The sequence below is a fragment of the Gracilinanus agilis genome, chromosome 1 (genome assembly GCF_016433145.1).
Source record: "Gracilinanus agilis isolate LMUSP501 chromosome 1, AgileGrace, whole genome shotgun sequence".
NCBI classification, from domain to species: domain Eukaryota; kingdom Metazoa; phylum Chordata; class Mammalia; order Didelphimorphia; family Didelphidae; genus Gracilinanus; species Gracilinanus agilis.
In genome coordinates this window covers 656789110-656815667 of record NC_058130.1, presented here as the reverse complement: position 1 = coordinate 656815667, position 26558 = coordinate 656789110, and the positions used below count along the sequence as shown (strand labels likewise).

The following is a 26558-nucleotide window of genomic DNA, read 5'->3' as shown; positions in this document are numbered from 1 at the left end:
TGTAACATCTCTAGGCCTTCATTTCCTCCTCTGTAAAATGAGGGTGCTGGACCAGATTCTTAATATTTTCCTGTATTATGGACTTCTTCCATAGTTTGATGAAACCCCTGGATTCCTTCTTAAAATAATGCTATTACCTACACTCATAATTTAAAGATATACTTAATTTCAGAGGTTAGTGAAAATAAAAATATAGTTTTCAAATCCAGGTTTATAGAATCTCTGGAACAAATTCATGGACTTCTTGTGATTCAGTTCCTCTGAGGCTAAGAACTCCTTTTTATAAATGATCTTAGGTCCCTTATCTCTCTAAATCAATAATCATATGATTTTGTGGAAAAAACAAACTGAAGTAAGAAATCAGCTCTCTATCTAAAGCATCTTTAAGTTCTGGGCCTGGAAATAACTAGCTATATGAGATCATGCAAGATATTTAACCTTTCTGAAATTTAATGTTGTAGTGACCACCATTTTACAGATAAAAAAACTGAGACACACTTCTAAGGGAGTTCAGAAGCTATATTTGTATAAGAATCCTTGCTACAACACACCCAACAAGTGGTCCCCTATCTTTTGCTTGAAGATCTCCACTTCGGGGGAGCCAAACACTTTCTGAAAGCTATCCATTTTGCTTTTAGATACATTGGATTGTTAATCTCTCTACCTCTAACTAATTATTTTCTGACCTTTATTTTCTTGTCTGTAAAATACTAATGGTAATTTCTGTCCAACATACACATCAGATTGGTTGTGACCATTAAAATGAAGTTAGAAGGGGTCAATGAAAAGGCTTTATAATAAAAAGACCTGGTTTCAAATTCTATCTTTGGTGTTGCTAGCTGTATCATGTCATCTTTCAAATCTATAAAATAAAAAAATTAAATAGCCTTTGCAGTCTTTTATAGATTTAAGTTTATGACCCTATGAAATATCCTTTTTAAAAATATCTATCTAAATGAAGCACTATTTGATAAAGAATGTATCATCTAAAATATAGACATGTAAGGTGTTAGGTTTAGCTAAATAACTAGTGATTATTTATTATTTTCTTTCTACTGTGCAGAGAGAATTGTCAAGAAGGTGATTGAACCGTATATATAAACAGCCTTAACAAGAACTGTTTGAAGAGTATTTTATATCTATTATCTCATATAACACTTTTAACAAACCTGTATGTTAGGTGCTATTGATGTGATTATCCACATGTTTTAGGTGAGGTACCTGAAGACCAAAGAGGTTAAGACCTTGTATGTCCATGGTCATATAGCCAGTAATCATTAGAATCAAAGTCTAAGGAAAGTCTTCTGATTCCAAGTTCATCACATTTCCCACAATGCCCATACTGTGTGAAATAAGTAACAGTAGACCTTTTCTTGAACTTTACAGTCTCACTGTTGAGACAACATACAGATTTATAAAACAACCTGTGAACATTTATAAAGTGTTATAACATAGTCTAAACTCAATAAATAAATGTAGAAAGGACTGTGAATAAAGGTTATTGATGTTGGTGTGGAGTTAAGCCTGGTGGGAAAGCTTTTAAGATGAGGAGAGTGTAAAACTAATAGAGTACTTAAAAAATGCAACAAAAAACTCTTGCTGGAATGGATCCCATTTGCAGATCAGAAAATAATATAATTGGAAATGTAAAAGAGACTTTCTAATGAGCCAGCATAGACTATGAGCACATGTGATGCAGCAGAATTTTTAAACTGAAGGTTTTTTGGTTTTGTGTTTGCCTTCATGTCCCTAGAACTCAGCAGAATACTTGGCATACAGAAGGGAAGGTGCTTAATAAACCCTTACTGACTTGACTCGATTATGGACATATGAAATGTTAAGTTAGAGAAAAAACATGATAGAATAGTAGGAAGAACACAAGACTAGGAATGAAAAGCCCTTTGTTTTCATCCTGACTGCCTCTAGTTAATAGAATAAATCATTTATTCAACTTCTCTGTGATTCTACTACTTCACATGCAAAATGAGGAAATGTATTAGATTAGATGACTTTAAAGCAGGGGCTATCAACTTGGGGTCTGTGGATCCCCAAAGGTTCTATGGATAGAGTTCAGAAAGTACATGAATTTGAATGATAAAAAAGTATTTTTCCCCCTCCAATGCAATTGGTTTGCTTTGTAATCCTATGAGTTTTACTTTTCTATATTTAAAAGCATTATTATGGGAATGACTTCAAAGACTATCAGATGGCTACATGGGTACACATCACAAAATTTTTAGAACTCCTAATTTAAACGTACTTTTTAATACTATGATTCCATAAGAGAAACTATAGGTATAAGTTTATAGAGGTTTTCTATTGCTATGTTGTGAAGTCTAAATTGGATATGAGGCAATAGAATCAATAACTAGTGGAAAATTGCTTTCGTTTCTGAATCATAGGACTCATGCTTAAAACATATGAATAGATTATTATGACAAGTGTATTAAGACACTAAGAAAAGTTAGAAAGTTTAGGCTGGTTCTATGATCTAGAAATTTAAATGACTTCCTCAAAGCTCCCCAGCTAATAAGGACTAGTATAGTAGCTCTGGAAATGGGAACCAAAGAATCCAAGAAACACAGCAAAGAAAAGATTATCAAAACTTGGTGAGTGAATTCAGAAAATACATAGGAGGCACATAATCATTTTTATTTTCAATCAAAGTAAAATAGAAATATAAAATATCACTACAGCTATGTCCAAACATTTCACATCCCCTTTTTAGCTTACAATTTTCTTGAAGGAAAGGACTGTGTCTTTTTTAAATTTTGTAGAGTGCCCAACAATTGCCATGGAGCTCAACAAATTGTAGATATTTAATAAGAATTTATTAAATTGAAATTTTGGTGTGATGAAGAAAGTCACCAAATTTCAAGTCAGAGGAGTTAGATTTGAGATCCATTTCTACTATTTATAAGTTCATAGACTCCAAGTTTAGAAAACAGATCATCTTAGCCTAGCTGTTTCACTTCCAAAATAAAATAATTGAGCTAGAGTTTCTTTTTTATCCTAGGTCACACAGCCAATAGGCAGCACAGTTCATATTTGAAAATAAAGTCTCTAACTCCAAATCCAAAACTTTTCTATTGCACCATGCTATATGAGATGTGATGTTGGTCAAGAAGCATTACCTCTTGCTTGGGTCTTATATATAGTGAGAGAATTAACATAGGTAATCTCTAAGATCCCTTTCAGACCTAAATCCAATGATTCTTCCAGACTGAGGAAATGGTGGTGAATGGAGATCTTTAGAGAGGAATTAGTAAAGTATGTTAGTTTGAGACCTAAGCATAATGAGAGCCTTGTTTGATCTACTGAGTACAAGTAAGATTTTAAATAGTAAAAGACTACTTATAGGACACAAGTTAATTTAATATCAGAAATGATTAACTACATATTTAGAAGTATTTATTCACATTGGTTAACTCAAAAATCTTTCAAATATTCACGTGTATAATATTAATCATTCCTCTAACTTCCTTTAAAAATGTTTTCTTCTTATTTTTCTCAATTATTTGATTTTCAGCTCCATGTGGTGGACATTTTTCCTCTCCTAGTGGAGTGATCCTTTCCCCAGGATGGCCAGGTTATTACAAAGATTCCTTGAATTGTGAGTGGGTGATTGAAGCTGAACCTGGACACTCTATCAAAATTACATTTGAAAGGTCTTGAAAATACTTTTCTTCTCTTTTTTAAAAAAAGTCATGTCTATAAAAATAGTGGATATTTTCTAAATAATTTCAAAGTATAAGTTATGACATAATTGTAGTATGTAATTGTGTATTTTTCATTTTTCTTGAGCTTTCTCTAAGTTTTCAGCATATTCTTAAGTTAATTGCTGTGTTAAATGCTGCATCAGTACAACTGAGATATGCATGCATGACCTTTTTATTTTATATAAATGCACAGGATTGAGAAATGCATCTGTGACCTTTAGTTTAATGAGTTTAGTTGTCCTGTATTTTGAAAGGCATGTGAATTCTGCTCTGGTGACTGCCATGAGGCAAAGGTGTTGTAAACACATTCAAATCAACACTATGCTTTAGTTTTGAATATATAACATTCTTCCCTAGATACCTGAACCTATCTGCCCTTCAGAAAAGCATGGATAAATCTCATATTGTGATTATGAGAAATAGTCTAGGAGTTCAACCCTCCATAGGTCAGGAAAGTTTTTCTAAATCATATCCCTTAACAGTCTTGTTTTCAACTTGACAGATGTCTTCCTAATCCTCCAGTCAGTTTAACCATCTGGTATGATGGAGAGGTTCATATAAACTAACAGAGTATTTTGACTATCTTTAAGAAATCAAACATTACCCAGAATCCTCCCATATAGACAAATAACTCAGAAAGAAATTTCCTCATAAAATGTTTTGTTTTGACTTTAAATATTAAGGCGATAATCTTCATGCCAAAAGGTTGTGTAAATGATAATTATTGGACATTTCAGGCCTATTTTTTCACATCTATTTAAATTATTTTCAAAAAATTCTTTTTTGTCCATTTTTACATTGTTCAAAGTGGTAGCCAAACCTCATAAAGCAATTTCTCTATAGCCAGAATAATATTTTATGTAAAATTCAAAATGTAATGGCAGAGTGTTTCTTTTTGCATTTATAGTTTTGTTAAACTATTAACATGGTGGATAAGGCACTGGACTTAGTCAGAAACTCCTGGGTTCAGATTTCCCCTCAGATACTTACTAGTTGTGAGTTGTGGCATGTTGCCTAAACTGTCTGTGTCTATTTTCTTATTTCTAAAATGAGAGGTTTTGATTTTATTTCCTCCTTGGCCTCTTCTAGTCCCCAATATATGATCCTTCTCTAATAGGGCAAAGATTAGGTAATTTTTATTCAGAATATGGTGCTGTACAATCAATTTTAATTAAAATCCATATTTGAAATTAGTTTGTTTGATAAAAAGTTCTATTTTCAACTTAATATCCTGTTTGCAAGCATAAATTTAAAATTAGAAATAATTTGCATTGTTTACATAAGACTTACACATATAAAAACACACATATGAGTCTGTATAAATAGAAATATATGCAGATATGCATCATTGTATACATAAATATATATGTATAATATGCTGGTTTGCTCCTTTATGCTTTGCTAGTTTTTTACTTCTGCTCAACATGATCACAAATAAATGTAGAACTTAAGAGCTAATGTCAACATAGAAAGTAATTCTTAAGGAAGGTTCTTAGAAGTTAAAGAACTTCATAGGTGATAGAGGAAAGCAAATCAGGATAAGGAAAGTGAATCGTATTCTGTGCTACTGGATACGTTTAATATGTATCTTCTTTTTCTTGAAAGTTCTCTATCTTATATTACTCAATGCTAAGGTATTAACCCTAGTAACAGAGCAATGTTAATATTAATAGTCTCATTCAATTTATTCAAATAAATATTTATTTGTTTGTCACCAATTGTGGTTTTTCCCAACAATAATTCACGAGCCAGAGATAATTTTTTAAAAATGCAAATTTATCTGAATACTTTACTAGACTCATGTAGCAACACTTAAAGTTATGCAGGAGAAATTTTCTTTACCCAAAGCTACTTCAGTCCAACTCTAATCACAGATACAGCAGTTCATTTAAATTAAGCCACCTACCATTCTCCTCCTATATCATGACACCTCCTAAAACTTGCCCTTCCCTAGATGCCTAGCATTATTCCTTCATATCCTGACTTGGTTACTGTCCAGGTTGAAGAATTTTGCACATGACCCAGTTAAAACTAAATTCTATTATCACCCAAGGAAGATGTCTTGTGTAATTCTTAGTTCATTTTGGGTATATTTTCAGGCTTTCTTACTTTGGGTCTCATTGATACTTCAGCCTTTGAGTTTTTCTTGGAGATTTCATTCCATTAGGGATTGGAAAAGGCAGGAATAAGCACCTATTAAGGAGAGAATAAGCATCGATTATACCTATATGCCAGGCCCTATAGTAAACATATTACAAAAATTATTTTAACCTTCTTGCATGGATTTCGTATAATAGTATCAGTTTCTGAAACAAGGGTTATTTCTCTCCCTCTCCCATTTGTCTCCTGGATCATTAAGCTGCCAATCTTAAAATAGCACATTCTTAACATGAAACTACTAGGATACTTCATAAGGGGGGCCCTCTCCCCTTCCTAAATCTTGAACCTTGATTAACTTTTTGTTAAGGAATTTTGTTCTAGCCTTGGATCATTTGGTTATCACCCCACCTCAGTTTCCTCACTTGTAAAATTGTAATAATACCCATACTACTTGTTCAAAAGGGCTGTTTTGAGGAAAGCATTTTGAAAACTCCAAACAACTTTATGAACACAAGCTGTAATTAATAATTTCCCTTAGAATTATTATTCAAAATGATAAATTATTTTTATCTCTTCATCTTAGGTCTATACATAGAAGCAAAATATCTCAAATTTATTTTTCCTTCTATATGAAATCTCTTCTAAAAAATTAAAGTAACCATCACTCTTTCCTTCATGCTGAACATCTCTAATTCTTTCAATTATTCATTGTATGACCTGATTTTGAGCTCTTACCCTCTTGGTCACCCTTATTCTTGACTTGTTCCAATTTAGACATACTCCTTTTACAATATAGTACCCAGAAATGAATACAATATTCATGATATGATCTAACCATTCTAAAGTACATTAGGACCACTTTCTATAATCAAGGAACTTTGTCCTTCATTGTACTTTCTTATTTCCCCCCTTCTTTCTCACCACTTAAAACCACAGTTCTTTCTCCCTGGAACTGTCAGTTTACTCATTTAGTAACTGTCTTTTTTTTTTTTTTTTTGGCCAGTGCTCAGTTCTCTTCTTTTCTAATTCTCTCAGTCTTTTTTCATTTAGGTATACCCTTTGTCGATTATTTTCCTATTTGGCTAAAATCACCATGTTTGTACATAGTTGTTTGCAATTTATTTCCCCCCATGAGATTGGGAGCTCCTTGAGGGCACAGACTATCTTTTGCTTTTCTTCACATGCTTAATTCTTAGCACTTTGACTGGCATATATTAGCTTCTTAAATGCTTAGTGATTGACTGGATCATTATAGATCTCTGACTGAGCCTGTGATCTCTACTTATATTTCCAAATTGGGCTTTCCAAATTCAATCCAAATGTTCAGCCATAGGTATGAGATCCTCCTTTATCCTACTGTCCTAACTCAATACAATATAATCCTAGTATTTCTAAAAACAAACCTACATCTTTAAGAACAGATTGATACTTTCTATTAAAAGGGAGTCTCAAAAGAAGGGGTCAGAAATGGTCTCTTCAGGCTAATTTAATTCAAGCTATGTGTATTTCCAGGAAATTTTGCTAAAAGCACAGGATCTTAGGAAACTTCTACCAAATAGGTTTTTTTTTTAATGTTTATGAAAGATGACCAGTCTCAGTAGGGGAAGGAGCAGACCTTGATAAAGAATCATCCTTCTCTCTTAATACTACCTGGTACCAGAGAGGAAGAAAAAGAGGAATCTAGTTTCTGGAAGGTCTTGGCCTCATTCTTTAAAAAGGTCTTAAATTCAGTAGTTCTATCTATAATAATCTTTTCCTTAGGATAATCTATGAAGTTATTGTAATTGTTAGGTAAAGGCCACAAATCTTCCACTTAATATATCTTAATAACTTCACACATGACACATTGTAGCAGGATTTGGTATCAAATAATACATTTATTAAAATGATTTATTTAAATTAAATGTATTCAATTAATAATTAAATTTATTAAAAGAAAACAAAAACATACCATTTGCCCTCTGCTACTTGAGGTCTTAAATTAATTTTTTTGGAAAGTTTATGAGGCTTCCTGACAAGATAATTAGGTACACGGCACATTGTTGTATGTGGTTTTATATATCAAGAATAACCATTATTAAATTAATTTTTTAAAAATGGTAAAACCACAGTTCCAAAACTATCAATTCCATATTGTTTCAGTGTTGGAGAAATTCACTTACTTCTAAGAAACAAAAACTGCTATTTAGATTTTTAGTCATTATATGGTAATAATTTAAATGTGATCAACAATAATAATGCCCTTTTAGGTATATACTTTCTTCACTTCACACTTGTGAATTATGTAAGGCAAGTATTATTGTGGCCATTTATAAATGCAGAAAATGAGGCTCAGAAGAATTTTCCTTTCCATAGTTCTATTGTCAAGCTTAAATTCCAGATCTGATGCTCATCACTTGTTCTTTTATTCCATATTGGAACATGAAAGCCCAAGAAGGAAGCCATGAATATATTTAAGAAAATATAAAGTTTAATTCCATTTTATAAAATTATACAAAATATTCTGCCATCAAGACAGATAAAAATGTCTTCATGGGTTGCTCTGGCCTTCTAGTGAAGAACCTTTTTATACTTTTATAATCCTTTGACTGAACCCTTAGGCTTATCTTTGAGTATTGATATATTTGTCCATTTCAGAGTTCCTCCTTTAAGCTTGTCAGTTTATCATTAAGCATTTATTTAGCACCTAATATTTGCTAAACTCTGTCAGGCACTGGGGATGCTAAGAAAGGCAAAATATAGTCTCTACCTTCAAAGTTCTCTTAAAAGGGAGAAAACATAAAAAAAAAATTATGTAAAACCACCAATATACAAGATAAAAAGAAAATAATATAGAAAAGGCTATAGAATTAAGAGAGATTTACAGTATGTTTTCCAGTTAGGTACAATATTTCTATTTTAAAAGCTTTCATTAAACTATTCTAGTCTTTGAGCCCAACTCAACTCCATTCTATAACATAACATTTAAATAGAACTTGAAATAGAAGGGGGAAAGTGCAATATGCTTCAAAGACTAGATTTTGTCTCTGCTCTTGAATATAGAAAAGTTAAGTAAAAATGCCATTGTACCAAATTTTAAAAGTACCCTTCTCAAGTCTTTGTTTCTTTCCTTAAATGTTCTTTATACAGCCCACTTAAAACATAGGTTTGTTTTAGATCTTCAAAGTTATATTCTTAGATTTACTCTTCATTTGGGTTTTGCTCCCAGAAGATGTTGTATTTCAGAGCCCATTACTCTCTGGCCTGGAGTTAGGAGGGCCTCATTTCTCTGATTCTTCTCAAACCTGCCAAAGGGGAAGTCATATTCTATCTTATCCAACTTTCCCTTGATATCAAATCTTTTGTTTTAGATAACTTGTTTTTTTCTTCTTTTTACAGAAACTATATGTAAAGTATCCCAAAACACACTATCCTTTTCCAGCTTCAAAATTCACTATTCTCTCCCCCAAGAGCATGCCATTGGCCACTTAGGAGAATTTACTCTTTCCACTTAGGTACCATGGTAGACAATGTGAATATCCTATCTTATCAAATTAAGATTTCTTCTTTTCCCAGGATTTTAAAATATAGATGACTAACTTGAGAATATAATACAGAATATGGTTTTTAAACTAGTTTTTACCATCATATGGTAGTGCTTTTTAATCAGAAAACAATATACAATGTGATATCATGATCTTTACATTGTACCATTGAATAAGAAGTTTCTAAATGGTATTATGTGGCATTGTATGAATGAGAATCAAAATGACTAAGCCCATTCTGTACTTCTTCCTTCTCTTTCTCTGTCACTTTTTATCAGTGCTCTATAATCATCTTTTTTGTGACCCTCCCTGAATTTCCTTGTTATTATCTATGATCCTAGTTCTAGTCTTTCATTATTTTCTTTATAAAGATATACTCTTACAAAACAAATAAACCAAAACTTTCATTCCCTTTATAATTAAGATCCCTATCCTATTCAATACAAAGTCTTTTAATTTTTCAGCCCAAATTAATCTCTGGCTCTTCTTACATACATTTGAAATTAGTATGATTTTAGATGGTTTGCTATTTGAGATAGGATGTTTAAGGGTGGAACTTAATTTTAATAGTGTAAACAAGTATCTGAAATAACAGAAATCTGTAATTCATGTAAACCAATATCACATTCATTTGAAGGACTAATTGTCTTCCCGTGGATGTCCCTGTGGTCGTATAGAATTTTCCATGATCTAACATTTCTTTTAGGGAAAAGCTGGTTATTTTACCTGCAAAGATAGCAGTAAATTAAGTTTATGAAAAGTCGTCATTTTAAAGTGGGCAACCAAATAGACCTATGTTAGAGTGCTTTCACATATATGAAAGCTAATATTACGTTAATTCTTTTAATTAGTTTTAAATTATATGCAACACTGAAACTCACTTCCTAATGATGAGAATTTAGCTAAAATCCTAACATCGTTTGGTTTCTTTTATTATTTTTAAAAGAGTAAAATAGTTAACTTATATTAGCTCACTATTGTTATTTGAAAATGATATGTGAAAGTAATAGTTTAGATTCCTTGAAAATAATTTCCCTTTGAGAATAATTTTTCACATTATACTAAGTATATTGAAGATGCCTATAATACTTAATATCTTATATTAATGTAATATAAGGCATATTGCATATAATACTTAAAATACTTAATATCAATAATTATTATAATAACATAACGAGATATTTGGGAGGTATATTTGAACTAAAAGATATATTATTGAGGGGCAGATAGGTGGCTTAGTGGATAGTCAGGTCTAGAAATAGGAGGTTCTGGGTTCAAATCAGACCTCAGACACTTCCTGGTTGTGTGACCCTGAGCAAGTCAATTAGTCCCAGTTGCCTAACCCTTACCACTTTTCTGCCTTGGAATCAATATATAGTATTGATTCTAAGACAGAAGGTAAAGGGAAAGAATAATTAATAATAATTTAACAACAGTAGTCAATAATTATTTATTAAGTGTTTACAGAATACAAGATATTCTTTGAAGCTCTATGGAAATAAAGACAGAAAGAGTCCTTGCCCTCAAGTGACTTATATTTAATGAAAGAGTCATCCTGTAAAGAAATAGGTACAAACAAAATAGATTTAGAGAAAATAGATTTTAGAAGGGAAGACTGGGGAATGAGGAATAACACCATAGGTATTAGGCATATTAAAGGCCTTCTACCAAAGGTGGCATTGGTGCTAGTGACAGAGAAACATTACTCATAGAAAACACTTAGAAGTATAGGTTTTTATATTTTTTTATTGTTATAACATTGCTTAGGAAAATACTTTTGAGATTATTGTCATGAACTTGAAAATAAATTAGATAAGTTTGTAAAAATATGTGATATACTTATTTTTTTTAAACCCTTGTACTTCAGTGTATTGTCTCATAGTTGGAAGATTGGTAAGGGTGGGCAATGGGGATCAAGTGACTTGCCCAGGGTCACACAGCTGGGAAGTGGCTGAGGCCGGGTTTGAACCTAGGACCTCCTGTCTCTAGGCCTGACTCTCACTCCACTGAGCTACCCAGCTGCCCCTATGTGATATACTTATGAGAATTTTAGATTAGAAAGATGAAAAATTAAAAGTTAGTATTTTATATGTGTTATTTTTCCATTAAATGTAAATTCATATGTAAGTCTCTTGTATCTTAGATTTCAGACTGAACTCAATTATGATGTTTTGGAAGTTCATGATGGGCCAAACCTTCTATCACCTCTGCTTGGATCTTACAATGGTACTCAAGTTCCCCAGTTCCTGTTTAGTAGCAGCAATTTTATCTACCTTCTATTTACAACAGACAACAGTCGTTCTAATAATGGATTCAAGATTCATTATGAAAGTAAGTCCTACCCAAAATGCTGACTTTATTGTGCCCATTCATTTCCCTTTGAATTCAATGTTATCATTATAGATTTAATGGAATTTTATTCACAAATACTTCAGTGTATTCTTTAATGTTAGAATGGTGTTGGTTTACAAGCTGTTCTCTATTGAATTCTCCTACATATGCAAATTTCCTTCCAGGCTCCAGCTAATGTTTATTATAAATAGTAGAAAATAACAAGAAATTACGTGGTATCAAAATGCAATTAAAAAAGTTTTCATATATTTGTATTGTGTATAGTTCAAAATATCAGATAATAGAGAGCTAGGAGGCAACTTCAGACTAAGCAGTAAGTTATGAACAATGCTTTTTTTTAGAACTATTTTTTAAAGTTCAGTCATCCTTATGAAACATCCTTTTATATTTTACTTTCATTCAAATGAAAAAAGTTATATTTCTACTTAAAATATGCACCATTAATATTCTGTAAAAATTGCAGAAAATGACTTTTTAAAAAAAAAGTATCTAACTACAGTAATAACCTGTCATAGGAAAAATCTACCTGAGCAAACCCACGGAGTTCAAATAAAATTAGAGGAACTCAGCTTAAAAGGTTACAGGCTTTTGTTGATCACAAATAAGAAACTTCATATTTTTCATTAAAACCATAGCCTATATCTAAGTAGGTATGACTAAATGAATAGATGTGGGTAGACGTATACTATGTGATGTGTATATCAGCATGTTTCAGGGGCATATTGTGATTTATCTGTTTTAATATAAATTGCAAATACATAGGAATTCTCTGATATCAAACATATTTTCCAGCAGGTGTGCTGGGAAGAATATCTATGTAGTACAACCTATAATGAAAAAGAATCTTCTCCACAACATGGCAGTCATGTGGTCAACTAGCCTTGGTTTGAATACCTCAAATAGAAGAGATCTTGCTGTTTCTTGAAGTTGACAACTCCAATTTGGCATAAAACGAATTATTAAGAATACTTCCCTTACAAAAAGTCTACATGTGACTCTTTGTTACTTTCATCTTTTGCTTTTCATTCTGCCTCATGAGGTCAAAAAGACCAAGTATAAGCTTTATCCTTCCCAGGATAATCCTGAAGAGAAAGTGTCAAACTTCCTTCAGTCTTTTCTTGTTCAAGCAAAATTATCCTAGTTTATTTAACTAACCCTTATGTGGCAGTATATTTCAATAATTAATCTTACTCCTAACTCACTGGATAAGAAGAAAGCCTTCCCAAATTATTATCAAGAACTTCTTCCTTTGGCTTTCAGAATATTCTTCTGGATACCTAGATTGTACTATCCCCCCCAAAAGAATCATCCTTGACTCTCTCTTTATAAACAGCTGTCATCAAGGATCCCTGGCTCTCTTGAATATTTTATCTTATTCAATTCTCATAATTCAATGCCTATCCTGGATTTCTTTTAAAAAAATGAAGAAAAATATTTTCTCTAAAATGTCACTGATGTAGTTGGGGGAAAAAGGTACAATATATCATGCCCTTTGAGCTCAGTTGTCAGATCATTCCAGTTTTCTGGCTTCTTAAACTGATGCGTTAGCTGACCTTAGTAGGTTCAAGGGAGCAATCATGGTAGAGTTCTTTAATATTTTGTAATATAGGTTTATAGTTTAAATATCCTTTACATTACACATATAGTATTCACAAATACACAAGAAGTACCACAAGGAACAATGAGGTTATGGTAGCCTGGGTGGTGACTACTTGATAAAAGTCATGGAACTTATTTTCTAAAATATTCCTTAAAATGATTAAATTCCCTAGTAAATTTAAATTTGATTGACAGTACGCTTTTTCACCAAGAATAGATCTGTAGGAGGTTGTTCTAGACTGATTTACCTGAAGGCGAGGTTTTGAAACCTGAAAGGGACCCTAGCATCCACCTAGTTCAACCCATATATGAAAGGAATCCTGACCATAATAGGTTTAACGAGTGGACCTCTAAAGCCACTTCCTAGTCTGTGGCTGTGCCATCGTGTTGCATAATGCAAGGTGCTTTCAATATTATTATCTGTGTGTGTATTTGAAGATCATTATTATCAACACATAGTTCTTTTAAGTTGTACAATGCACCTTCCTTACTAAAGCCTTATAAAGAAGGTGGCAAAATTATTATGAGCCATATTATACAAATGAAGAATCTAGATAAGAAGATTAGGTGACATATTCAAAATCCTATGGCCGGTAAACTGCAGAGCCTGAACTTGGGCCCAGGTCTTATCTAGCTGATGAAACTCTGGGGCTAGAATGAGGAAAACTTGGGTTAAAAATCCTGCCTCAGATACTCACTAGCCATGTAATCCTGGTCAAGTCACTTAACCTATTTCCCTTGGTTTCCTCGTCTACAAAATGAGGAACATAATAACTCCTGCCTCCAAGAGTTGTTATGAGGATCGAGTGAGATGTAACAGTTTTGCACAGTTCCAGGCACAGGATAAGTGGCATATAAATGTTAGCTATTACTCTTATTAAGTGTTATTTATCTCTACTTCATGACTCTTTCCAATGTTCCAAGTTTTCTGCTCTGAAGATTCCAGTATTCACTACCTAAAGGGGATGTGTACTTGCATTCATACCTCCAGTATGATTTCATTTATTTCATTTTGGATTCTTTAGGTAATGAAGCATATACATTCTATTATTGAAGCCTTTTTTCATCGGGTACACAGAATATAATGAATATAAAATCTATAATGTTAGGCAATTTAGTTTTAACCATTGTTCTCTGAAATGACTAAGGATTGTTTACCTAGGAAATTACATTTTTCTATTTTCTGTTTATCTGTTTAAAAAGAATCATTTTGTTCAATTTCCTATTTGAAAATATTTAAAATTCATAGTTTGAGTGCTTAAGTAAATTTCAAATTTCTCAAATTTCCCTCTTGCTTTTTCAATGGATTCTTTTTTAAAAAAAACCCTTACCTTCTTACAATATGATTCTGACAGAAGAGTAGTAAGAGCTAGGCAATGAGTATTAAGAGACTTGTCGAGGGTCACACAACTAAGAAATGTCTGAGGTCAGATTTGAACCCAGAATCTCCCATTTCTAGCCTGGCTCTTAGTCCACTGAACTACCATGCTGACCCCACTTTTTAAATAGATTCTTAATTAAAATAAAGGTTTTCCCCCCCTTTACTTCTATGAACGTGTGTCTTAAATATTCATTCTATTCTTCTCAGTGTTATAAAATACAGATATTTATTTTTATGAGTCTGTCATTTAGAAAGAACATAGAAAAGTCTTTCAAAATCTCTTGTCAGTGTGAATAATTAAGGATAAGTGTGATTATGGGGAAAGAATTTCCAGCATCAAGATGAGGGCAAGTTCATTAATCTACATAAGTACTTAATACTAGAATACTAAGGATGAACAAAGTTTTAGACAAAGTGTTACCACTAGAAGCAAAGATACGAAGGCTAAATTAGGACCTGGGTAATTTTTGGATTATACAGTCTGTAGAAAGGTTATGTAAGAGGAATTCTTCTTGGGTCTATGCACATTTTAAGAAATATATTTCGATAATAGCATTTCAGCATAATTTCTCGGTATTATTGCCTGACATATTTTTTTTCTGATAAATGGTTTACATGCTTCTATAGATTTTCCAAAGGGTAGATTACAAAAAATAAAATAAATTTAATAATACTGCTGTTTAAGAATTGGAGATCAGACAAAAGGACAATCAAAACGCTAAGTTCAGAAAGAGGAGTATTTAGGCAGCGTAAATGGATGGGCAGCTAGACGACTCAGTGGCTAGAGAGCTGGGCCTAGAAATGCGGGACATTGAGTTCAGATATGGCCCCCAACACTACCTAGCCTTGTGACCCTGGGCAAGTCACTTAACTCCAAAAACTTAACTCCCTTACTCTTCTGCCTGGGAACTAATACTTAGTGTTGATTCTAAGACATAAGGAAAAGGTTTAAGAAAAAAAAAAGATGAACATGAAGAAGGAAGACATGGCAGCAGGAGGAAATCTGGGGCTTTTCCTCATTTTTAGTGCTTTTTATTCCTCCAATTTTAGTGCATTTACTTATCTGTTCATATGTATCCCTAGGGAAGAAATTAAGTTATTTGAGAGCACAAATTAGTTTTCTTTTTTGTCTGTTTCCTCAGTGTCTAACACAGTGCCTTGCACCTAGTAAGCACTTAGTAAATATTAATTCAATTGAATTACTCTCAAAATCGGTCTCATGCCCCGGTTCTTGGATTTTTCTGGACATTCTATCCAATACGAATAAAACAGTCTTCTGGGGTAGTTGAATGCAAACGGGAAGTAATGCAGAGAGACTCCCATAGTGCTGCCCTATGACCAAATGATAGCACCTTCATTGCTTGCATATTGATCTCTCTCCCTCTGTATGTCTGTGTGTATATACATACTTCCTTGCTTGTTTGTTTGTTTTCTAGGTGTTACAGTTAACACGTATTCCTGCTTGGATCCCGGCATACCAGTGCATGGACGGCGTTATGGTCACGATTTCTCCATAGGTTCCACCGTGTCATTTAGTTGTGATCCAGGATATAGGCTAAGCCATGAAGAGCCTCTTCTATGTGAAAAAAACCACTGGTGGAGTCACCCGCTTCCGACTTGTGACGGTAAAAATGAATTAACTCATCCTAGCTTTGTGTACTGTGCAGTGTGGTGGCTATAGCAGACAAGTAAGACATATCTGTTAAGTGGAATTAGATTACTTAGCCCCAATACTATCTCCATTGTGGAATCTTCACTAATCTTGTCAGTTTGGGGTATCTTCCTGCTCATCTTCTGTCCAAAAAAAAAATCACCTTTAATTTAATTTGTATATATTTTGTATTAGTTATATAGCTATAGTTCATTTATTCCAATGGAATGTCCATTCTTTGAAGTCAGACTATTGACGTTTTGATTTTTAATCCTTAGCATTTAGCACAGGACCTGGTACTTAGTGGGCACTTAATAAATGTTTGTTGACTAGCTCATTGATCATAAGAAAATTAATGTATCATTTTATTTAAGTGACTTGGTTTAAACAGAATCATCATTAAAGAGTAAAGTTTAATGTAGTTCAAAATGGTCTCTATTTAAAAAGGTGTACTTTGAATTATTATACCTGTTAATTCTGAAGTAATTCATTTTAATTTCTTCAATATTATGTGATGTCATTAATGTACCCCTTGCTACTGAGATGTACCTTTCTCCTCTCCCTCCCTTCTGAGCCTGACTAGATAACCTTTTGGAGTTATAGCAAAAATAAGCAAACAAATAAAGCATTAGAGGATGGTAAACCTTCTGGAAGAACAGAAATAAACAGGAAAAAAAAGAAAGAAAAAATATTGTTATCTTTGAGAAAAATTTTAATCCAGATCTAAACTGTGAAACATTCAAGTATATAGATATGTATATATATAATATACATATATATGCATATATATTTATGTAAGTGGCAAGACCATATATCTAAATAATCTACTAATTTTATTGTTCCAAAAAGTCCTATGTATTTTTTTTCCTTTTAACAGTGAATGAACCTAGGATCTTCTGCTTCCGCCATCTCTTTATTCAATCCATTTTTATATTAGTATTAGAGTAATATTCCTAACATATATACCTGATTATGACATTTTCTTGCTCATAGATAGTGATTCTCTATTGTTTATGCCAGTGATCTCCAAACATTTTTTATCATGCTTTCTAACAAAAACAAGAGAAGTAATATATGTTCAATGTGTATATTTATACGTATTCTAAGAGTGTTCTGAAAGTCTTAGTGTGGTTTTAAGTTTTAATATCTTTAATAATTCACTACAATCTTAGAACACGTCCTATTACCTTAATAAACATGTAACCCTAGAGGGGTTACAAAAATAGACATCTTTAAGATTATGAGATAAAAATGAAATAATATTTTGTCATTGAGTCAATATGGAGTCCTTAAAATATATTGATTGAGGTATTAGTAATATGGTTAAACTTAATGTTTAGGAAAATCCTTTTGACATTTTTGTGGAGGTCATATTGGATAGAAGAGAGATCGGATTCAGAAAGACCAATTAGGAATCCATTTTAATAATCCAGACAAGAAATGGGAAGTGTCTGAAATGTAGTGGTAGCTACCTATCTGAGAACAGATATGAAAAGTGAAGATAGAAACAAAATTTGCTTCTTGATTGGAAATGTAGAGTGAAGAAGAATAAAGAACACAAAGATGGCAACAATATTGTTGAAGGATCATAGTTGCCTCAAAAAATAATTGGGAAGTTTGAAAAAGAGGTAGATTTTGGGGAAGGGATAATATAATGAAATCTATGATGTAGATGATAATCTATGAATGTTGATCATCTGTAAATGTCAAAGTCTTTTTGGATCCTAAACTCTGTCCTTTAGTATGTTAACTATATTTCTCTGAAAATTAAAAAAAAGGATATTATCTTTGCTTTCACTGAAACCAGTGATTAAAATTTTAGACAGAACAGGACCATGAACAGAGTCCAAAAACAATCTACTATAGATTTTCCTTTGAATGACTTTAATACATTAATCAACATTTTGCAGTTTTAAAACATTTAACCAGTCCTGAATCCAGCAATCCACATTTTTTTACCATTTCTTTTCCAGGCCAAAATTCCAGTTTCTTTAGATGAGCCTCATATAAGTTAATCTCCTGATCCTTTAACATCCTGGATGTGGTCATTTGTATTTTTTCTACTTTGTGAAATGTAGCACCTAGAACTGTAAAATTTGGCTCTTATCTGAAAATAGAATATACCCGCTCTCCTTTTGGAGACTAGATTTCTTTTAATGAAATCAAAGATCTCCTTGTATGATAGAACATAAATGTAGGCCTTGGAGTTAAGAGAAGCTTGGTTCTTAATCTTTCATTGTATGCTCACTAATGATCATATCACTTAACTTTTCTGAACCTCAGATTCAAGAATGTGGTTAGGGGTCTCCAAAGGCCTAAAACACATCAAACTAATATATAGCCCAAGCTATGTAATGCTCCCATTGTTGAGGGTTATCTAGTTTATGGTACACTCCCCTCCTCCCAAAACAAATAACTCATAGTAACATAGCTTTTATGTTTCATAAATTGAAATTTTTATAACTCTGTTGTAGGCAGTATTTGAGAGATAAGAAATTAAGTGTAAAAAAGCTCAAGAGTCATCTGTGTCCAAGTACTATCAATATTCCTTTAGAAGCTTTTAGCCTTTTTGTGTCATGGACCCCATTGGTTGTATGAAAATATAAATAATATAAAAGAAATATTAACTTTGATTTTGATGTTAACAAAAATAAAATGCATTTTTTCCTTTAAAAGTTTGAAGTCCATTGTACTCCATGCTCAGAACCCATAGCCTTTACCATTCTGTTACCATGAAACCTAGTTAGAGCTCTTTAAATGTGTTTAAAGGGTTTTAGTGACCACTTTCTTTCCATTTAGAAAAACACACACACACATTTATCCACAGAAAACTATAAATTCTTCAGAATGTCAGCCCACAAAAAATAGTCTTGACATTTTCCACCATGCCACATATTTATTTTTATGGGATTGTGTACCAAAAATGTACATTTAGCAGTTTAAAAGTTTTATGGCTGCTCAGTGCCATATGACATAAGTGATAGAAAAATATAGGTCAAAAACTAACAAAAAACATGTTACTTTCACCTGCTCTTATAATATTGTAGATCTAGAGTAGGAATGAAACTCAGAGGTCATCAAGTCCCCAAACCTCCTTTGTCAGATGAGGAAATAAAGGCACACAGAGGCTTTTTGACTTTCCACTGCTGATAACTCTCTGAGAGTAGACCAACCCTACATCTTCCTCAGTCCACTGTCCTCTCCATTATATCACACTGTAACTCTTGATTCTGCCAAGTTTTTTTTTAAATATTTTTCCATGGTTACATTATTCATTTTCTCTCCTTCCCCTCTTCCCTCCCCACTCCTAGAGCTGACAAGCAATTCCACTGGGTTATATATGTGTTATCATTTGATACCTATTTGAATATTATTCACTTTTGTAATAGAGTAATTTTTAAAAACCAAAACCCCAAATCATATACCCATATAAACTAGTGATAAATCATATGTTTTTCTTCTGTGTTTCCACTCCCACAGTTCTTTCTCTGGATGTGGATAGCATTCTTTCTCATAAGTCCCTCAGAATTATCCTAGATCATTGCATTGCTACTAGTAGAGAAATCCATTACATTTGATCATTACACAATGTTTCATTTTCTGTGTACAATTTTCTCTTGGTTTTGCTCATTTTACTTCACATCGATTCATGGAGGTCTTTCCAGGTCATAGAGAAATCAAGCAATTCATCATTCCTTATAAAACAATAGTATTTTATCAACATCATCTACCACAATTTGTTCAACCATTCCCTAATCTAGGGATACCCCCTCATTTTCTATTTTTTTGCCACCACAAAGAGTGCGTCTATGAATATTTTTGTACAATCTTTTTTTATTATCTCTTTGGAGTACAAACATAGTAGTGGTATTGCAGGACCAAAGGGCATGCATTCTTTTAAAAGCCCTTTGGGCATAATTCCATTAATTCTGCTGTTCTGAAAAAAAAATGTTCTTTTGAAAATGATTCTCTTAACTTCTCTACTAATACTCTTAAATAATTGGAGTATCCTAAATATTCTCCCAGTTAGAAAGATAACTGTTCTAGAAATGATCTTTGATCCTTTACCTGGTAGTATGAATGTCCTAATTTAATTAGATTTGTTTTTACTTAATGGTATATTGTTTTTAATCATTGTGTTTACTGATGAATACAACAAAAATATTCAAATTTTGCTGTATTTGTGTTGTTATAATATTTATTTTTCATGTGAGTCATTCCAAAATTGTTATGTGCATGCTATATTCAAGACATAGTGATCCCATTTATATAACATTTTACATTTTATTCTATTCTTCAAGTAGTTTTTAATTTCAAAAAGATTTCATCCCTGCATTTAGAGTTTAAATCTTAGTATGGAGGGGGCAGCTGGGTAGCTCAGTGGATTGAGAGCCAGGCCTAGAGACGGGAGGTCCTGGGTTCAAATCTGGCCTCAGAAACTTCCCAGCTGTGTGACCCTGGGCAAGTCACTTGACCCCCATTACCTACCCTTACCACTCTTCTGCCTTGGAGCCAATACACAGTATTGACTCCAAGATGGAAGGTAAAGGTTTAAAAAATAAATAAGAATAAATAAATCTTATTATAGAAATAAAGTAAATATACATAATTACAATTCAGGATAAAAAATAACAAGAGAGAAACAAAGTGCTCTCTTTTTGCAGAGAAAGGAGACATTGCTTTCAGCTGAAGGAATGAAGAAAAGCTTCCTGAAAAAAAGTATTAGAGTCGAGGGGGGAATTTTTCTTTCAATGTCATTTTTATGATAAAGAAAAGGATTTGTATTTTATTATGATTTAATTATTATAGGGAACTAACAGGTGAGGAAATGGCTTGACTTATCTAGCTAGTGTGCATCTCTCTAATTTTGAGTCTCAGAATGTTTCCCAAAGTCCTGAGAAGTGAAATGGTTTGCCTAGAATCAATTAGCCAATTTAGGAGAGATGATGGCTTTGAACTTGAAGCTGCCTCTCCAATTTTTATGAATCGTTATTGGAAATTCCCAATACTACTGCTTGGTTATTTGCTATCTTGAGAAAATCTAGAATGCCAACTTGCTAATAATTTTAGTTAATTAAATTAATTGAAGCTCTCCTAAAAGCTGCCTAGATCTTAGGGAAGGCTTCACACGAAGGCAAAAGATTCAACAAGACAGAAAGAATGATAGAGAACATTCAAGGTATGAAACACAGCTTTAATAAATGTACTCATTTAAAACTTAAATATTCTCAAATAGTTAAGATTTAAAAATATATTTTATAAATACTCCTTAAATTTGACAAGCAAACCAGTTGTTATTTATTGAAATTTTGTATCTCAGTAGTTCTCTAGGTTGTTTTTAGTGTTATAGACAATTGTGGGACAAATCAGAGTAGGACTGACCAGGAGGGACAAGATTAGAGTTGGTTTGCCTTAGAGCAGTGATTCCCAAAGTGGGTGTCACTGCCCCCTGGTGGGTGCTGCAGTGATCAAGTAATAGGGATGGGGTGGGGTGATAGCCACAGGTGCATTTATCTTTCCTATTAACTGCTATTAAAATTTAGAAATTTAATTTCCAGTGGGCTAAGTAATATTTTTTCTGGAAAGAGGGCAGTAGGCCAAAAAAGTTTGGGAACCACTGCCTTAGAGTTACCAAAATAGTATATAGGCCAGAGGAACAGGCAGAGGCAGAGAATTTATTAAGTTCTTATACTGATAGGTTACACAGTTACAGTGATTCTATTATGAACATGAGCTAAGGGTTTGTTTCCAAATGTTCAAGATGGAAGGAGAGCAAAGGCAAAAAGAATGGTAAATGTGTATAGGCTGAATAAGTTAGAGCGGACCAGGAATCAGAGAATTATATTTATTCAAATGAAAATTTTGTTGATCTTTTAATAGTCCAAATCCCTTGATTTCACCAACTCTTTTCTAATATTTCTGGTTAGTTTTAACATGCCATTTCAATCCTTTTGTGGTATTTGGTTTTCTGCTCTCAAATCTGGAAATTGTATAACATTTCATATGGTGTCCATGTCTAAATATTACATTCTAAAGATAAGGATCATGTCTTACTTAAAACATGCTTCTCCTTCTGACTTAGCACAGTTCTCTACAAATTGTTTATTGTCTCTTATTACTGATAAAGAAACAGGCTGAGGAAAGTTATGTGATGTCAGTCAATGTTTTTTAAATTCCTATTGTGTGACAGCTAAGTGCTAGAGATATAATAAGAGACAAAGGACAATCCTTGGCTTCAAGGAGCTCACAAGTTAATGGGGGAGACAATAAGAAAAATATCATACTGAAAAAGTAGGAAATAAAATTAGGAGAAAAACTAGAATTAAGGAGATGAAAGAAAGGCTTCCAATGGAAGATGAAATTTTAGTTGAGATTTAGTTGAGCTGAAATTTGTACAGCAGGCAACTAGATCATTTAGGGGCTCCTTCATAATTCTATTGCTGTTAAGAGACCTCATCAAAATCTGCCAAGGCAGTGATCATATCTATATAAATAAATTGTTATGGTTGGTCTTCTACTTTAATATTGAGTTTAGTTGTTTTATCTATTCAACTTCATGCTGAGAATTTGTATCAGAGAATATTCAAATCTCTTGCTGGTTGGTAAGCTGTTAAAAAAACAGCTTTTGTTATGATTTGTTTATTTACTGTGCCATTACCTAAGTTTCTAAATACATTATCAGAGCATAGATGAATATGGGAAGCTTTAAAAAAAAAAAGGAATCTAGTTTAAATAACAGAATTTTTTCTTTTCCAATTAAAAAACTCTCCCAAGGTAGAGACCTGGGAATAAAAGAGGTCTTTGGCTAATTACCTTTTTAACTTTTCTTTAAGCAACTTGGTCTTCTTGTTTTTGTCACTGCTATAGTTGCTTTTCTCAAATAAAGATATACCATCACGAAAAAGAGCAGGATGAATTTTCTTGTTTCCAGAGGGTTCTCGCCTATATAGAGCTTATTTACTTACCAACCTTGGGGCTCAAATCCTTACTGTTTCTTCCATCTGATACCTATAACCATGAGGATTACACCATCCATCAGTGGGCAGGCAAGATTGCAAGAACTGGTTAAAAGTCATTAAAATGTAATGTCAATCAAAATAAATGAGAATGTTCATAGAATCCCTTTTCACCACCTGCGATCTACTAAAATTGACACCTTTTCTTATGAGTGGGCAGTCCCTCCCCTGAAATGTGTCATGTTTTTACCTTTATGAGAAATTTTCTAATCGTTTAAAAATTTACTGTCTTTTTTCAACTTTCTATCTATTTGATGAAAGGAAGGGAATTGGTAAAAGAATTACATATTGCCTACTATGTGCTAAAGACTACAAAGTACTTTAAAAAATCTCTTATCTGATCCTCAAAATAATCCTGAAAATAGATACTATTATTATCTCTGTTTTAGAGTCAAGGAAACTCACAAGTTAAGGATCACACAGCTACTAAGGGTCTGAGGTTGGATTTGAACTTAGGATTTCCCGACTCCAGGGCCAGCACTAGCTATCTTCAAAAGTACATATTATATGTTTAATAAACATTTTTCAATGGTATGGCTAATTCTATCAACACAGGTCACAACTTCTCTGTCATAAAAATGGCCTTCCTCACTTGCCATGGTTGGCAGAGAATGTTTTCTTCTATTTAGCCCTGTGGATGTATAATTTTTTTGCTCCTTTTTTACAAATGACAGATATTAAATTGATACTAGATATTATTTCTGATCCTACACTTGAAGATTTTTCATCTTAACAGTGGCTGGCAGAGTTTGTGCTTACAGCATAGACCCTGAGAACTATGTGTAACTTTGGACAAGTCACTTAACCTCTACTTGCCTCAGTTTTCTCAAGTGTAAAATGAGAATAATTATAGCACCTACCTTACATGGTTAGGGTGAGGATCATATGAGATAATTTTAAGTGCTTAGAAAAGTACCTGACCCATAGTGAATATCATGTCAATGCTATTTTATTTATTTGCTTATTCATTCAACTCCATATCATGTGTGGGTGGCAGAGAAGGTGGATGAGATGGAGAGGACACATTCATGCACACCTATGAGTGCTCCTATTTATGCACACCCTGAGAAAAGTTATCTCTAATCCTGTGTCATTTCTGTTTCAATATAATGCTTTGTATAACTTTCTAATTGGGGCTTGGTCTCTTTTTGAAGCCTCTTTTCTCATTCCTTTTTTTCTTAGAAATTCAAGGAATGCTCTCACATTCCCTACCCCAAAGCAGATTCTAAAATTGGGATTGGGATGTTGTGTGGGGCTTAGGTGAACTCCCTGGATTCAGGAAGGGTACCCTTTCCAAGAATGCAAGACTCCAAAACTTAGCTGAGAAATTTATTAATTTGGAATTCATGTTGAATTTGGCTGGGAGGACAGCATAGATGGAAAGCTGCCATTTGCAGGCCACCAATTCTGGGGTCTTTATATTCTTTAGAATAGGTGATACATGACTTCAGAGGGGTATGCAGTCAGGCACAGTGGGGGAAGGGTTCATCTGATTGGGGACAGATAGATATCTTAGATATAATCCAATAGTATCAAAGCATAGCCTGGAGATGTATCTCTATGCCCATTTCAAAACCAAAAGGATGATCCAAGGAGGATAATCCTCTCAAGAGTCTTTCTTATCATTAGCCTTTGAAGTCCAGGCCAACCTTTTCTTTAGCCTTACCAAGAATGCAAGGAAACAAAGGAATTTTCCTGCTTACAGTTTGGCCTGAAACACTTCTATAATTTGGGGGTACACAGTAAACCTAGGGTCCCACATCAGGATGATTGAGATTGAGATTGTGGACACCATCTTGTCTAGTAAACAGGAACTAGTCTTGACCAGATATGTCTGTGTTGTAGCAGGGTAATGTCTTTGAGTCCACCACTGAAATGAATTGGATAAGATCACTCTTAATCAGGCAGAAGCTGATTTCTTTATTTAGACATTTGAATTCTAGGTTTGGACATGTAATTTCCCCATCATCATAAAGGAATTGAGGAGGGCCTAAGAATGTGTTAGCTCACTTTCTCATTAGGTATTCACCAGTTAAAGACATCTTCAATTTTTTAGGGGAGGACTGAATAATTAGTCTCCAAAATTGTATTTAGTGACTCAAGATTCTGAATTAAAGATCTTCAATCACTTAGAAATATCACTGATAGCTAATTTATTGGTTATTGCTAACCTGATCAACAAATTGATTTTCCTACCTGTAACCCAGTCTCTCAGAATTTTTAATTGCCATAACAATTTACAAATCAAGATTATGTGGGAACTACTAATAGAAATAAGTTTCGAAAAGAAATATTTGCTATTTAATTTGGGGATTTTGACAAAGAAACTTCAGTCAGAAGAGAACTACCATCCAGGAAACAATTCTTTTTGCCTCCAGGGATGGTGAGGAAAGAGAAGAGAAAAGGAGGGAGATGAGATTTTAATAACTGCATTGCAAGTTTCTTCTATAAGCTGCTATCATATCACTATCACTTGTTTTCTTTCCTTTAGCTAGCATTTAATTATGATTGTAATATTTACTTGGAAAACTTCCTTTTCCCCTGTGGTCACTGGGCTATGGTCCTTTCAATCCAGAACAACAAACTTTAGAGCCAACACAGTATTGCCACACATCAGTGCCTCTTATTTAATTTCGATCAATTAACAATTTTCTAAATTATGTTTTAATTTTTCAGTGGTTTAAAATCAGATTTCATGTATTATATGCCTTGGTAGAAGATCTTGATCTCATAGTGATCACTTTTTAAAAGAAATACAGAAATAGATACTGTAATGATTTAATGTTCTAAATGAAAATCCACAAAGAATGACATATTCCTTTAGGACTCTATAATGAACAATTTGGCATAATTAACAATTCATTTTCTTAATACTTAATAACAAGGGCTGCTCAACAATTAATTAGTCATGTTTAATTTCCAGGAATTTATGCAAATGTTGCTTATAATTAAAAACATATGAGCTAAGCAAATCATTAGAATTCCAGTATAAAATGTTGAGCTTTATTCTCTCAGGTTTTCACTTAACCCTTCCAGTTAACAATTCACCATTACATGAATTACTGCTACATTGGATGGAATGATTTTTTCGGATGCCAAAAGCTTGTGCATATATATCTCAAGAACTAATAGGAAGTAGCTTAGTCATGAGAGACTGGCTCATTATATTTTAATAGACATAAGAGATTTCCTCAGCCTTTGCTACCTAACTGTATC

At 33.0% G+C, this 26558-nt stretch overlaps 1 protein-coding gene across 1 annotated transcript in view; it reads left to right on the top strand.

The window, feature by feature from the left end:
* Window positions 1-26558, top strand: part of CSMD3 (CUB and Sushi multiple domains 3) — a 1590968-nt gene that overhangs the window by 1038747 nt on the left and 525663 nt on the right. The window contains exons 16-18 of the mRNA XM_044684131.1: window positions 3530-3668; window positions 11487-11674; window positions 16112-16300. Coding sequence (XP_044540066.1) covers window positions 3530-3668; window positions 11487-11674; window positions 16112-16300 — 516 coding nt within the window. The remainder of the gene's footprint in view (window positions 1-3529; window positions 3669-11486; window positions 11675-16111; window positions 16301-26558) is intronic.